Genomic DNA, 16,813 nt, shown 5'->3' with positions numbered 1-16,813 from the left:
AGTCAAAATCCAATTTCAACTTTTTTTTTTTTTTTGTCACCATTCTTCTGGCTGTTTTGATGCAGCTTGCCACGAGTTCCTGTCCTGCATTAACCTCATCATCCCATAATAGCACTGTAGCACTTGTATCCTGCATCCTCAGTTATTTATTGGATCTATTCAAATCTCCATTGTCCCCTACAGTTTTTACCCTCTAATACCATAGAGGTATTCCCTGATGTTGTAATACATGATGTTTCCCATCATTCTGTCCCTTCTTCTTGCCAGTTTTTTCCTCATGTTTGTCACTTTATCATTTCTACAGAGAACCTCCTCATTCTTTATTATATCAGTCCATCTAGTTTTCAGCATTCCTCTGTAGCATCACATCTCATACATTCTGTTATAGTTTTCCCACTGTTCATAAGTCATTACCATACAGTCCTGTGCTCCAAACCTACATTATCAGAAATTTTTTTCTTCAAATTAAGGCCTGTGTTTGGTGCCAGTAGATTTCTCTTGGCGAGAAATGGCATCTTTGCCTGAGCTAGTCTGCTTTTTATGCCCTCCTTGCTTCGTCGATCATGGGTTATTTTGCTTCCAAGGTAGCAGAATTCCTTCACTTTGTCTACCTCATTATCACCAATTTTGATGTCAAGTTTTGCAGTATTCTCATTTCTGCTACTACTCATATCCTTTGTCTTTCTCCAGTTCTCTCTCGATTCATATTCTGCACTCATTAGATTGTTCATGCCAACCAGTAGATTCTATAATTCTTCCTCATATTCACTGGGGATTGCAATATCATCAGCAAGCCATATCACCCTGAATTTTTATCGCACTCTTGAATATGTCTTTTATTTTCGTCATTGCTTCTTTAATGTATAGATTGAACAGTAGAGGCAAAAGTCTGCATCCCTGTCTTACACTTTTTTTAAATCCAAGTACTTTGTTCCTTTTCCTCAGAATTTCAAACACCTCGCACTATTTTATGTTGCCAGATGCTTCTTAAGGTCGATGAATCCAATGAGTGTGTCTTCATTATTTTTCTTCAGCCTTGCATCCATTCAAGTCCAATGTCAGAACTGCCTCTCTGGTGGCTTTACCTTTCCTAAAGCCAAACTGATCATCTTAACCAATCCTCAGTTTTATTTTCCATTCTTCTGTATGTTATTCTTGTCAGCAGCTTGGATGTATGAGCTGTTAAGCTGATTGTGCAATAGTTTTCCCACTTACGTGCCTTTGCTGTCTTTGGAATTGTGTGGATGATATTTTTCCAAAAGTCAGATGGTACGTTGCCACTCTCATAGGATCTACACACCAACTTGAATAGTTTGGTTGGCACTTCTCCCATTGATTTTAGAAATTCTAATGTAATGTTATCTGTCCCTTCTGCCTTACTAAATCTCAAATCTTCCAGAGCTCTTTTAAATTCTGACTCTAATACTGAATCTCATGTGTCATCCATTTTGACTACAATTTCTTCGTCTATCTCATCACCAGTCAAATCTTCCTCCTCATAGAGGTCTTCAATGTAATCTTTCTATCTGTCTGTTCCGTCTTCTGTGATTAACAGTGGAATTTCCATTGCGCTTGTAATGTTACCCCGCTTGCTTTTAATTTCACCAAAGGTTGTTTTTATTTCTTATGTGCTGAATCAGTTATCCTGTCAAACATTTCTTTTTTGATTTCTTCACATCTTTCCTGCAGCCATTTTGCCCTGGCTGCTTTTATTACTGTTTTCTTATCTTTCCCTGAACATTTTTGTACTTTCTTCTTTCAACAGTCAGTTGAAGTATTACATGTGTTACCCAAGGTTTCTTTGCAGTTGCCTTTATTATACCTCTTTTTCCCTGTCCAACTTCTGTTATTGCCATTTTTGGAGACATCCATCCTTCTTTGACTGAACTGCCTTTCTCTGTTGTTCTTTACTGCAACATCTACTTCTTTAGCCAACTTCAAACACATCTAATCATTCCTCAGTACTCTCTACCCTCCTCACTGTTTCTTCCAAATCATTCTCTTAAGCTTCACTCTACTCTTCATCTTTACTGAATTATGATCTGAGTCTATATCTGTACCTGAGTACACTGCAATCCAATATCTGATTTCGGACACTCTGTCTGACTGTGATGGAATCCAGCTGGAACCTTCCCAGGGTATTTTCCCCGGTGTTTTCCAAGTACACCACCTCCTCTTGTGATTCTTGAACAGAGTATTCACTACTCTGCAATTTATTGGAGAACTCAGTTCGTCTTTCTCCTCTCTCATTCCTACAGTTAAGCCCATATTCATCCATAACCCCTCCTTCTATTCCTTCCTCTACAAAGGCATTTCAATCCCCCATGACTATTAGTTTCATCTCCCTTTACATATTGAATTACTCTTTCAGTACCTCACGTACTTTATCTCTTCATGTGCTGCTTGCGACATTGGCATATATACTCGAACTATCGTTGTCTCTGTTCATTTGCTGTTGGTTCTGATGAGAACAACCTTATCACCAAGTTGTTCACAGTAGCTCACTCCCTGCCCAGCTTTCTTATTCATAATGACTCCTACTCCCATTATACCATTTTCAGTCACTGTTGATATTACCTTACATTTGTCTGCCCATAAATCCTTCTTTCCATTTCATTTCACTGGCCCCTATTACACCTAGCTTGAGCCTTTGCATTCTTCTTTTCAGATTTTCTAGCTTTCCTGCTATGTTCTAACTTCTGACATTCCATGCTCCAACTCGTTGAATGTTCTCCCATTGTTGGTTATTCTGGCTTTTTCTCATGCTACCTCCCACTTGGCAGTCCTCTCCCAGAGATCCAAATGCGGGACTAATCTAGAATCTTTTGCCAATGGAGAAACCATGTCACTTTTACAATTACAGGCCACAAGTCCTGTGGAAACACAGTGTGTGTGTTTGATGCAGTGGTTTCCATTGCCTTCTGCATCTTCATGCTGTTGATCATTGCTAATTCTTCTGCCTTTTAAGGGCAGTTTCTACCCCAAAGGCCAAGAGAGTGCCCTGAACCTTTGTCTGCTCTTCTGCCCTCTTTGACAAGGCCATTGGCAGAATGAGGGTCACTTCTTATGCCTGAAGTCTTTAGAAGTCATTGCTGCTGATTTTTATTCAAAATTTATGCAGTGGTTGGGATTGAACCCAGGATGTTTTGATTCGTAGTGAAAGACACTCCCCTAGAGCACTTTCCAACAACCTATTTTGTTTTAGTAACTATCAGTTAGTGATTATAGTAAACTAGCATCCTCAAATTTACAACACTTTCGTTGGGAATGAGAAAATGCCAAATTTTCCAACATTTCATAAAAATGGAAATTTTTTTGTTCCTACTTGTAGTGATGTGTGGCTTTGTCTCTGTTTTGGCTATGTTGATGTGTTCACTAATGATAATAGCAGTTAACAAGCAGTCCTCTCTCTCTCTCTCTCTCTCTCTCTCTCTTTTTTTTTTTTTTTTTTTTTTTTTGCTGGATCTATTCCTGTGTTACTCCAGCTTGATTTTATGTTGATAATGTTGTTATCATCTGACTAAAAGCGTTGTTCTTCCTGCCGCCAAAGTTACTAATCCACCTTCTGTCTAACTTCCAGCCTATTTGTTTCTCTTTTAAATTTCTCTAATTTATTTACACAGTTACTGACAGTAACATTCTACACTCAGTCCCATATAATGGAAGATTTTTTAAAATTTATTTTTCCCCATTGATGTTCTTAGTCCAGTGAAACTGTCAGAGAAAAAGCCTGTACCTTGCAATAAAGGGGGAAGAAGATTTTATTTTTTTAACTCGTTCGTATTGTTGGAAAGGTTAGAAAACGAAGTTTTGCCACCAAAATTTCTCTTGGGAAAACTTTCTGCACTCAAAAAACTTGGAAAATTTCGGACTTTTTTCAGTTTTTTCAAAATATCTCAGTTTCATTTGCTCCTATCGCTTTGACGTCTATTTTCTTTTTTAAAGAGCACAAAATTCTCTACAGATTTGATTCTTACCATTTTTTTCTACTCCCAGTATCTAAGGCGCTACAGCACGTCAAAAAATACCTTTTTTTTTATTTATTTATTTTTTTTCAAATTTCGAGCAAAGTGGCAAATTACCTAATTTTTGAACACTGTTATTTCAGTTTCTATTTGTGTTGTATAAACATATTACTCATCATGTTATTCATTGGAATTTACCATCTCACTTTGCTGCAGGGCCAGGACAAACAGCATGATATTCAGTAACTACGAACACATTCACGTTGGATTGCGTGAAGTTTATTTGTGTTACAATATGTAATACGATTGCATGCAGGTGCCATACATTTTCTACAGTTGATTGACGTTAATGATCAGTTATAAGAAAAAGTATGTAGGAATTATTCTTTAGCGGACAAAAGCGTATTTATTCTTTGGCCTTCGTTCCAGTGGAAGATGTGAAGTCAGGTGGACCGAGTAAATTTTTTGTCATTGATGGAGGGTACATTATCCACAAAATGACTTGGACTTGAAATGTTTGCTTCAAGTCAATAGCCCAAAGCTATGTTTCTTACCTGCAACGTCATTTTGGATCTCAGTTTGCTATTGTACAGGGTGATTCAAAAAGAATACCACAACTTTAGGAATTTAAAACTCTGCAACGACAAAAGGCAGAGCTAAGCACTATCTGTCGGCGAATTAAGGGAGCTATAAAGTTTCATTTAGTTGTTCATTTGTTTGCTTGAGGCGCTGTTGACTAGGCGTCAGCGTCAGTTGATGCTAAGATGGTCCCTTTTTCTTCGAAGGTGCTACTGTAACTGGACTACAGTATCTGGAGATGTTAGAGAATTGGCTGTTCCCTCAGCTCGAACAAGAAGCACAACAATTCATATTTCAGCAGGATAGAGCGCCACCACATTGGCACTTATCTGTCCGTAACTACCTGAACGTCAACTACCCGAGGCGATGGATCGGCCACCAGGCAGCCCGTGACAGAGCACATCAATGGCCTCCAAGAAGCCATGATCTTACCCCCTGCGATTTTTTCTTATGGGGGTATGTTAAGGATATGGTGTTTCGGCCACCTCTCCCAGCCACCATTGATGATTTGAAATGAGAAATAACAGCAGCTATCCAAACTGTTACACCTGATATGCTACAGAGAGTGTGGAACGAGTGGGAGTATCGGGTTGATATTGCTTGAGTGTCTGGAGGGAGCCATATTGAACATCTCTGAACTTGTTTTTGAGTGAAAAAAAAACTTTTTAAATACTCTTTGTAATGATGTATAACAGAAGGTTATATTATGTTTCTTTCATTAAATACACATTTTTAAAGTTGTGGTATTCTTTTTGAATCACCCTGTATTTTATGGGTATCCATGTGAGGGAGACAAATGTAGCACAAAGAGTGCTGAGAGGATTCGTAGGTTCAAAAAACATTCTTCGGTTGACATTGTGGTTGAATCAGAGATGGTGAACCAAGTCCCTCAGGACAAGTTTTTGTACAATGAATGAAACAAGATGCGTTTGATCACACTTCTTAAAAAGGAATTTCTGGAGTGTAGCATTGAATTGCTCCAGGCACAAGAAGATGCTGACGTTATGATTGTAACATCTGCCATTTCAAGAACTAAAGATTTTGGAAGTGTTGTCATTGTAGGAGAAGATGTTGACCTGCTTATGCTCATGACCGGTTTGGGGCAAGGCATTGAAAACTTATTTTTCTTAAAGCCAGGGAGAAGAAATGCAGAAGACAAGTGGTTTTCCACTGCAGCTAACAAGTTTGACAGTGAATATATTCTGTTCACTTACGCTGTTAGCGGATGTGATACAACATCCGCTTTTTTTGGTCAAGGAAAAATTAAGTGGTGCAATATTGTTGCGAAAAATGAACACCTAACCTCAGCCCTTTGCACGTTCAATAAACCACATGCTACCCACGTAGAAATAACAACAGTAGGAGAACAGGTTACTATCGCATTGTATAGTGGAGGTGTCAGCAGTTCTCACACACTAGACCATTTGCGGTACCAGCTATTCGCCAAGTCTGCCACAAAAAGCAAACTGAATCTTGCACGGTTGCCAGCTACACAAGATGCTGCACATCATTCGTTGCGGACTTACCAACAAGTCCAAAGTTGGATGGGAAACTGGAAACCTCCTGAGAAATGGAGCTGGAATCACAGTGACCACGGTCCAATACCCGTTATAATGAGCCAAGATCCAGCACCTGAAGCACTTCTTCACATTGTTTCATGCTCAAGCAAGCTGAACTGTGGTGGAGCGTGCTCCTGCAGAAAAGCGTGTTTGAAATGTTCTTCAAATTGCAAGAAATGTATTGGGGTCAACTGTGAAAACGTGCCAAAATTTTTGTATGAAGACAGTGAAGATGATGTTATGGAGGATGTTGAGAAAACCGCTGACGAAATCTACGAACTTGCTGAGGCTGACTCGCTGTTTAAAGAAGAGGTCAATCTGGGATCAACTCTATGTACAGACCCTTAATCCGTAACTCAAGGTATTTCTGGTGACACTGAGGAACCTGGCCCATCAAAACGTTGGAAGTGATGCTCATATCTGTCTCAAGTGCGATATTACATGTATTGCACACCCATTTTTTAGTACTGACAATGCATTTTAATTGTAATAAAGCTACTTATTTTTAATGCCAACTGTGTGGCTTTTATACACAAGAATAGTTACCTACCTAATTAGGTTGCCTATTGCAGCTAACAATAGTTCAGTTTCCTGAGACAAATTATTTTGTGTGTGTGTGTGTGTGTGTGTGTGTGTGTGTGTGTGTGTGTGTGTGTGTGTGTGTGTGTGTCTCTTAATGATGTATTTTTATATTTATAGTTTTACAAATACCAGGGCAGAGGTGCCCCATAGTGAACTTGAGGTAGTGATGTAAGAATCACAATAGTTGGGTGCCCAGCAATCTTCATGTTGCATACAGAGAAATAGAATACCTGAAAGTGAGGTGGTAAATTCCAACATATAACATGATGTATAATGTATTTATACTACACAAACAGAAACAAAAAATAGTGTTAAAAAATAAGGTATCTTGCCACTATGCTCAAAATTTGAAAAATTGGTATTTTTTTAGGCGCTGTAGTGCCTTAGATATTGGGAGTAGAAAAAAAGGCAAGAATCAAATTTGTAAAGAATTTTGTGCTCTTTAAAAAAGAAAATAGACGTTAAAGCGATAGGAGCAAATGAAACTGAGATATTTTGAAAAAACTGAAAAAAGTCCGAAATTTTCCAAGTTTTTTGACTGCAGAAAGTTTTCCCAAGCGAAATTTCGTTGGCAAAACTCGTTTTTCTAATCTTTCCAACCATATCAACGAGTTGAAAAAATAAACTCTTCTACCCCACCTTTTGCAAGGTATATCTGCAATTTGACTGGACTAGCTGTGATGTTCAGACTAGCCTATGTATCACCTGACTTTTTTATACCTTACAGCTCCAGTTAATTTTTTATTTTTTTAAATTCTATTCTATGTAAATTATGCTCAGTGTTTGAACCACACAGTTTTTCGCTTATCTGAACAACAGTTGAGCAGTGAGTAAGGTGTTGCTGAAGCTCCGGAGGTGGTCTGTTGAAATTTTTCTTTTCAAATAGTTCGTGTGCTTCACACAGTTGTGAAATTGCTGCACTACTTTTGTGATAGCATGAATTTTTCCTGGGTAAGATGCAAACCTTTTCTTACACCATGTTAGTTTTGATATGGCAGTTACTGAAGTGAAGTGGTTTAGAACCCATTTCATTCTACCATAATGAAAATGTTAGAACTGTGGTACAGAGATGTTGTCAAGTCTTATGACATTTGCTGAACTTAAATGCGACTTGAAAGTCACTTAAACTGAAGTCTCTGGAGAGATTTATTCATTTCATGTTCACACAGTTTCTCAGCTTTGATCATGTTTAGTTGCCCACTAATATTTCTATTTATCAGAGGCTGATAAGTTGCTAGATTGAAAGAGGTGTTTCTTTGCAATTTTAATTTTGATTGCTCATTGCTTATTCTCTTTAGTGAACTCCACAATTCTTTTGCTGTGCACAGCCAAATGAAACCTAAATTGTTTCTGTCCAGTATTTTCTTGTGTTTCTGTGAAGTTAATGATACCTTATTATGTTTCTGGTCTTCCTGTTTCTCAAAAGTCTTAATTCGAAAGAAAGTGATACATTAAAAATGTAGGTCTCATAGCTCTGAAGTATGTTCAGAGATACACAAAGTGGTAACCTCATAATTAACTCAAGAAACCATTTGTGACCAACAGGACTGAAATAAACATATATTTGTTGGAATAGTTAAAGTTGTATTATGGGTTGATTCAGTACTGTTTAAAATGTGTCATTGAGCAGTGTAGAAATAGCACCTGTTAAAAAACAAGACAGGCTATGGACATGCAGGCGTGTATACCAGGCATACCACTGTCACCTGCAGTGTGGGAGAAATTAAATATCCCAAGTTTTTCATATACAGATCATCATTCAACTCACTGACAGAAACATAGCAAAGATGACACATTTTTGTGATTTTCCACCTTTGGGACAGGTATTACACATTGCTAACTGCTAACTGATCTTATTTTACAAGAAGACAACAATATGTTTCCATGCTGACTACAATTGTTTCATAAAAAACTGAGTTGCACTCAAACTAGAGAGTACTTGCAAGAGATATGTACAGGATGTCCTTTGGAAAAAGTGCCAGCTAACTTAAATCTATATTCCAAAACAAAGCTCAGTTCATGCTATATCAAAGTTCATCCTATGACAAAAAAGTCCACAATATTAACACATTAACCAAACCCGTAGCACACTAGCTATACACTTGTGAGCTGACTTGCTTCAATCCTGGGCCAGCATGTATGCCTGATTCCAGCACAGTCTTGTCAAAGGAAGGTCTGCCACCTTGTCATATCTGCTGCCACTCAAAATTTGTATCAAACATGTTATGCACCTTCTGTATTTCACAAACACATCTAACTGAGTTGCACACAGGCAAATATTTGACAAACCTAGTCAGGTTTGACAAATTGTTTGATCATGTATGAGGTGCTTCAGACTTTATTTCCTGACTGGTGAAGGCCACGACAAAGTCGTTCCTTAATACAAATCCATCGGCTATTTGCATTTCAGATATGTCACAGATGGTTGCATGAAAGAACAGTTACATACACTGCATTTGACTCCTTTTTGCTGTTTCATTAATTTTAAATTCAAAAGCATGAAGAGGAACTATCCAAAAAACATTGACCACTTTGGAGTCAGCTACCACAATAAAATTTGCTGGCTGAGTGACTTTGTTGTAAGTAGAACTGAAAGGTTTCCTAGCAAGGGCACCTGATGGTGTTCATGGGTCCACAGGTTTGCTCTGCTGCCTGCAAAGGCAACATCACTAAACTTAAGCAAGTAGATTGGTTTAACAAGGACACATAAGCATGGATGTCCTACAGTAACCACACAGTGTGTTCACCAATGAATGCATTTGCCAGGCTGTATTCTGAGAAACCGGCATCTCCATACATCCATCACTCAGTCGGTACACTTCCATTGGTTGGGGCATATCTGTGTCAGAACATGGGGCATGTTGCACACATATGGACAAACACGCTGTTTGAATGTCAAAGGAAACAATAGTGGTTTTTGTTCTATGGGCAGTGGTTTGAGCAATATTTCTTTGCCTAACGTTTCATCCTCCAGTGTTGTTGCCACCATCAGATGGTACATAGACTCAAACAGCAGCACAAAAGTAAACAAGCTCAGCAAGCAAGGTATCCATGCAATGGTTTGTTTGTGACGCTGTCAGAATATCGCCTGAGATTGCAGAGTTGTGCCGTTGTGTGTTATGGATGTTTTAGTGGGGAAGTGTTGGCAATGTTTGCTGCATTTAGCACTAAGGCTGATAACTTGTCTAATTTCAGTCTTTCTCATTGTCTATTATTTGTTTTTGTGCTTTCTAAGTTCTATGTTCTCCCTGTAAATTCTGTTATAATAATGATTGCATCTTGATAAAACCATAGTATCGGAGAAACATATTCATTGGTTACCTTGTCCCACTGCATGGTTAGGTCTTGTACTGCTGTCTGAGTCTCTGATGGTGTTTTCAGCACTGGAAGAGGAAATGTTAGATAGAGAAATATGCCTATTGCTAAGGACACAAAAAACAGGTGTGGAAGCCTCCACTATATGAAAGATATAATGTTTACAGTGCAGCAATTGTAGTGCCCTTGACATGTTCGCCCATTTCCACAGTTGTGGTCGTTTACAAGGTCATCCGTAAGTGAGGCCCCCCATTACATCTCGTGTGACTGACACCAGAGAGATGACTATCGTCACGATGTCTTCTTCCACCGTAAACAAATCCTAGGCTGTGTGGGCAATTCTATAGGTTTCCATCAGAGGCAGATCTGATTTCCTCAAGGTTCCTCACTTATAAGCCCATGGTAAAAAGACACTGTATAGTTCGTGATTAGTGTGTCCACATAAACTTTTAAAGTTACCACTCCTTATTCAGCGGATGGACAAAAATATGGGAACACCATGAGAAGTGCATGCTTGAACCTAAATGCAGGTGCTAACCAAGCCTCCAGGTTGAATTGTCGTATTTGATCATGAGCGGCACCTCCGCAATGTCCTCAGTTGTTGCAGGTGTCATTCATGGTCAGAACAGTGTTCTCTATAGTTGTGAATGCATTATGTTGAAGCTAAGTGTATTTGAATATGGGCAAATTGTCGGTGTTCATGTGGGAGCTGCCTCTGCAATCAAAGGGGCTGAAGTGTTTGATGTTTCAAGAGGCACTGTGCCAAAGATCTACACAGTATACAGGCAGAGTGGAAAACATCATCTGCTAAGTCACAATGTGGACGAAATTGTGTGTTGGGTGATAGTGACAGTCAGTCATTAAAGATAATTTTGGCAAAAACTAAGATGGTGACAACTACAAAAGTCACTGCAGAACTGAATGTGTCACTCGCGAATCCTGTCAACACCAAACCAACATGAAGGGAGCTCCATAAGCGGGGAATTCCAGGGCATGCTGGAATTCCAAAACACCACCTCAGTGGCGCAAATGCTTGTAACGAGAAAGTGTGGTGCCAAAGCTATAATACATGGGCTATGGGGCAGTGGATGGCTGTCTTTTGGTCAGATGAGTCTTGTTTCACACTGTTTCAGATTTCTGATTGAATTTATGTCTCAAGACTGAAAAAAATGGCAAGGGTTCTTGGGCAGCCATATTTAGGTATTCCATTGGTCCCATGGTTCCTCTGCAAGATTGCATTACTGCCAAGAATTTTGTGACTGTTTTGGCTGATCATGTTGATTCCATGGTACAATATTTCATCCCCAGTGGTGGTGGCATGTTTCAACAGGGCCCCTGTTCATACAACTTGTATCTGCCATGACTGTTTTTGGGAGCACGAGGGTGTAAACTATCACAACTCCCCTGGCCACTAGTCACCATATCTCTGTGTTATTGATCCTCTGTCATGTACTTTGGAGAGAAGATTGCATGATCACTGTCCACCCCATCGCCATTACCATTCCCTGAAGCTGCTACCATTTTGCAGGAAGAATGGTGTAAGAATCCCTTAACCATATAGCACCTGTATTTATCCATTCTGAGGCGACTGGAAGCTGTTTTGAATACCAGTGGTTTTCCGGCACCGTATTTGGCATGGTAATGTCTCGTGTTTTTGGTGTTTCCATAGTTTTGTACACTCTGTGCAGGTCGGCAGCACAGTCTACATGTCATTTTGTTGGAGCCCATTTTCCACTGTCAAAATTCTAAGTCAAGTTGCAATAAAATATTTCTTCATTCAAAAATGTACTTCTTATCAAGATTTAGCGGTAAGATGGCCCAGAGGATAGTCCTTCAAAAACTGAACAGAAATCAAGCATGAAAACAAGAAGAAGGTGTACTGAGCTGTAAAAAAAATGCAAAATAAAAACAGTGAACTGTCCAAGCTTAATAAGTGTAATATCAAGAGAAACTGAACAACCGTGACATTGTAGTTTAGTGGACACAATGTGGGACCATAAACCAGATGAGCCGTATTCAAAAGCCATTTATTATTATTTTTATTTTTTTCATTTTTTTCGCATCATTATGAACTACCTGTAGAATGTGGGTCATGTGGTAAGAATACATTACTGTCGCAAGTAGATGTGATGAATAGTGAGAGAAGGTGAGATAAGACATAGATGTCTCACAGAAATGAAAACAACAAATAAATGGGTGTGAACTATGTTACAACAAAGAAATTCAAGAGTCAAAACTTCCAAAATGGAATGCCACTCAAAAACATTAAAAACACGTGTTTTGACAGAGCACAGAGAAATTGTGTGATTATGAAATTATTTATTTGTTGCAGCTTATGTGACAAACTATTATATTTTCATCACTTCCTTGGGAGCGATAACATTCACACTCATACAAACACCTAAATCAAGCAAGGAGGCATATCTCACTCACGCACTCACCAGGCATACAAATTAGGTGCTTTGGTTAGAGATTTCATATGACACACATACTGTCACTAACACTATGTTTGATACACCAGGTGTGTTTTCCAGTGGCGGATTTGGTTGACTTGTCGCCTTGTAATTAAACGTTTGTGGTTCCCATTCAAAAGCCACTTCCTTTCGGCTGCTAATAGAACAGTTATGCACAATCAATTGTCATTATGGGTCCCTACCTTTGCCTCGCTGTTGCAAATGGACATTACACCACGACACAGACACAAATTAGAATACAGCGAACAGTGAAACAAAAAATAAATAAATAAAAATACAATACAACTTAGCACTAGGGAGGTTTGAACACAGCTCGCCAGCTTGCTAGTACAACACCGTGACCACTTAACCATTACGCCATTGGCCTTTGATGCTGCTCTATATTGCACTTTCTGTCTTTGGACCATGCACTGTTTCCTGTTTTGCTTTTTTCTTCAGAGTTTGGTACTCCTTCCTGTTTTCCTGCTAGATCTGTCAACTGGTATGTACACGTGATTAACGCTTTATCATAACAACTAACAGAAAGTTGTAGGTGATAATGAGTGACATACAGCCATCTATTACTGATCCTAGCAAAAACTGGTTGAGTTTAAATGCTGACTGCTTATTGACGAAGATAGTTGCAACTTTGGTTAACTATAATATGATTTTTACCTGGGTTTGATCAGCAGGAAAAGTCAGTTCTCAGTGAGCAGAATAACTGTTATATATAATGAGTGAAAATTTATGGGAAATCTTAATGTAAGTTGTGTCAGTGGGGAAGCTATAAGTAATCATAATTCCAAATGTAAAGCACTTCCATAAATACAAACTTATGGTAATTACTCTTAAAAAATCTATCTCAGTGCATAATTGTCAACAGTAATAAACCATATCTAATTAGTTGTTTACTAACGTCAGAGACAGTTTACAGCAGTACACATATGGGGCCAGAGAATATAAATTACAATTCCCAACAGTAATTATGAAGTGTTACTTTTTTTAATGGTATCCACACTTGAAACTGACTGGTTTGTACGCCCCTGAATTCTCACACTGTGCAACACAGCATTCTCTTGTCGCTACTTCCATTGGTTTATGAGTTAACCAATCAGTTGCCGATGGCAAACGATTCAAACATAACTTGATATTCGTAGCCAAGCAATGGAAAATCCAAGTTGGAATATCAACAACCATAAAAAGGACAGATTGCTACTAACCGTAAAGATTACATGTTGAGTTGCAGAAAGGCACATTGAAAAGACTGTTACACATTATGCTTTTAGTCAAAGCAGTTTCAGAAAAGAACTATAGTGTGTGTGTGTGGGGGGGGGGGGGGGGGGGGGGGGGGCTAGTGGGTGTGCATGCGTGCGTGTGGTGAAGGCTTTGGCTGAAAGCTTAATGTGAAACTGTTTTGAAACTTCCTGGCAGATTAAAACTGTGTGCCGGACCGAGACTCGAACTCGGGACCTTTGCCTTTCGCAGGCAAGTGCTCTACCAAATGAGCTACCTGAGCACAACTCGTGACCCACCCTCACAGCTTCAATTCTGCTGGTATCTATTTTCCTACCTTCATTCTGTAACAGTCTTTTCGTTGTGCCTGTCTGCACTCAACGTGTCATCTTTACAGTGAGTAGCAGTATATCCTTTACATCATTGTTAATATTCATAGAGAAATACAATCTATTTTATCCACAATGTGTTTTCCAAATTGGCCTGGTGTGTATACAAATAAATACAAGGCAAAATTAATTTTATTTGTTGTAAATGCTGCAGAAATATGAAATGCTGATACAGTGCTCTAAGCACACATTATTTGAGCACCACAAACCTAAATTAAGGATGATATTTGATGGCCCTGTATGTGACAGACAACTTTCCCCATTTTTTATTTACAAAATTAGACTGGAGATGGCAAGGAGTCCACCCCATTATAGGTATATTTTGAGGAGTGCCATTTATACTAATCTGATTCAGAAAACTAAGGAGAGAAAGAATGATAATGTACTGGTGATTGCAACTTTGATATTATCACAATGTTGAACTTGAAAACTGCATTGATCTATCCACAGTAAATTTCTCTGTTAATAATCTGTTAAATGCCTTCCAGTGATGGAAGAATTCTCATTCTAAAGTCCGTGCTTTGGTTCAGTAAGTGTGTATGGCAGCTGAAATTTGGCATAGGATTGTAAGTGATGTTAACTAAATTTGGTAAAAACAATTGTGGCAGGTTTTGGCATAACATGTCTGGTCATTCTCTTGTCAGAAGAATATAGCCAGATTTTGAAGATATGATTTAAATGCTTTTGTAGGAAATACAGCAAAGGCATAATTTGCTGTCTTTAGAGCATTACTTGCGATTTGCAAAGAAAACTCTGCTGATATTCAAAGGCAAGGAGTTTAGGAAGAGTGCTGCTACACTGGCACAGGGGAATGTAACATACAGCATTCCCCACAGTGAAAGTTTTGGACAGTGATTTTATTTAAAAAAAACTAATCTCTTTTGTTATTCGAAACTTCATATAGACACAAATGTGTCAGAGTAACACAAGAGATGGTGGCTAGTGTGAAACAGTATTGAAATGGCACCTTATGATAGCAGCATGCTACCAACATGCATAATGATAATTTAATTTGTAAATTTATTGCAAACAGTGTCATAGCATATTAGCAGCACAACAGAAATATGTTGGTATAATCCAGTTAATAAGTAATGACTGAGACAGCAACATCATGAACTACCATCCATCGTATTTGGATTATATATTTTTCCTTGTTTGGAATTGTTGCATTCAAAGCTGTGCATCATACCAGCACTCTGTTGTGAAATATAAAATTTACTATTTTGTCGCAAGAGAACTATTCTTCCTCGAGTGTATGTTAATATTTCAATTTCTTTTACAGAGATGTGACAGTAATTAGGTTAATTAGTGAGGGAACTATTGAAGAAGGAATGCTCCAGATAGCACAGGAGAAGCTTTCATTGGAACGACAGATCAATAGTGAAGGTAAAAGCAAAATTTTCTGTGTAATCTGTGTCTTAAATAACTCCTTCTTCTTGTGAAGTCAAAATTACTGTAACTTATTGCTACAGGTGCTCAATATACAGTGCCTAGTGAATTACGATTTGCTACCATTTAAAATGTGTTTGTATGTGTCTGCTTTATATTTGATTTTTTCTTAACAATTATTTTCTTGCAGATAATGTTGCGGACAGCAAGAATGTAGTTTGTTTATTGAAACAAGCACTTGGACTGGAAGCAAGGACTGCTGGCAAATAATTTATACATACTTAAATAAAGCGGTGCATAGCTTTGTTTGCAGTTTTTGTTGATGACTGCTTGTGGAAGGAAAGGCGTGTGTTACTGGTGTGAATCGAGTAATTATGAGTCATTGTACATTGTGGGGATGTAATATATTCCATAGTGTCGAGACAACAGGATTATATAATTATCGTCAGATGGTGAATAAGTGGCAGAGCATTTATGTATGTCTTGTTTACCAATAATATGATGATGATATCCTAAATGAGAAAATTTGGCATGGGTGCAAATATATATGTCAAATAATAATTTGTTTCTTTAACAAGAAACTTTTAGGCATCGAATTTTAAGTTGAAAGGAATGGCTACCTGATGTTAGGTGAAGCTGTACTTTCTGAAATGTGATATGCTTTACTTACTCTTTTACTTAACATTTTAACTCTCTTGCAGAGGTTTGATATCCATTTTCAGTATTAAGAACCTACAAACTCTATTGTAGAGAGGGCACATTCAGTTCTACTTTTGTTATAATTATTTATAATTTTGTTTTCCTTCAGAAATATCTGTTATGAAGTCTGTATGGTGTCACACATAGTTGTAATTAAATTTTTTTCTATTTGTACATATACTATTTCATGTGGAATTTTTGTCAGTCATTAGAATCATTTTTGTATAATGGAAAGAGTAAGGGTAACAACTTACTGTACAGTTGAGGGGCACATGAACGACTGAAGTGTAATTAAATTTCCTGATAAATCCAAATCCTTTTTTAGAGCTAATACAGAACACATTCACCTTTCAACTACATTGTGCAGGCATTATGGTTTGACTGTGGTGAGGTATTGTGTCACGTGTTTTGTGCACTACACACAAACCCCTCACCCCAGTTGAGTTCCAGCATAATGTGCTGTGCTGTGCTGTGCTGTGCTGTGTGTGTGTGTGTGTGTGTGTGTGTGTGTGTGAGAGAGAGAGAGAGAGAGAGAGAGAGAGAGAGAGAGAGAGGGGGGGGGGGGGGGGGGAATTCATAAGGGGGATTCATCCGGAAGCTTAACAGTGTTTGCACTCTTGTTTTGAGTTGTTACCATTACTCCTTCGAGT

General features: G+C 38.3%; 1 protein-coding gene across 3 annotated transcripts in view; it reads left to right on the top strand.

The window, feature by feature from the left end:
• Positions 1-16,339, top strand: part of LOC126177843 (SWI/SNF-related matrix-associated actin-dependent regulator of chromatin subfamily A containing DEAD/H box 1 homolog) — a 184,239-nt gene extending 167,900 nt beyond the window's left edge. For all 3 annotated transcript variants that reach the window (XM_049924487.1, XM_049924488.1, XM_049924486.1), the window contains exons 16-17: positions 15,358-15,461; positions 15,655-16,339. In XM_049924487.1, coding sequence (XP_049780444.1) covers positions 15,358-15,461; positions 15,655-15,734 — 184 coding nt within the window. In that variant the 3' untranslated portion in view covers positions 15,735-16,339. The remainder of the gene's footprint in view (positions 1-15,357; positions 15,462-15,654) is intronic.
• Positions 16,340-16,813: the final 474 nt, after the last annotated feature.

This window comes from Schistocerca cancellata, chromosome 1 (assembly GCF_023864275.1).
Source record: "Schistocerca cancellata isolate TAMUIC-IGC-003103 chromosome 1, iqSchCanc2.1, whole genome shotgun sequence".
Lineage (NCBI taxonomy): Eukaryota > Metazoa > Arthropoda > Insecta > Orthoptera > Acrididae > Schistocerca > Schistocerca cancellata.
This window is presented reverse-complemented; position numbering and strand designations above follow the sequence as displayed.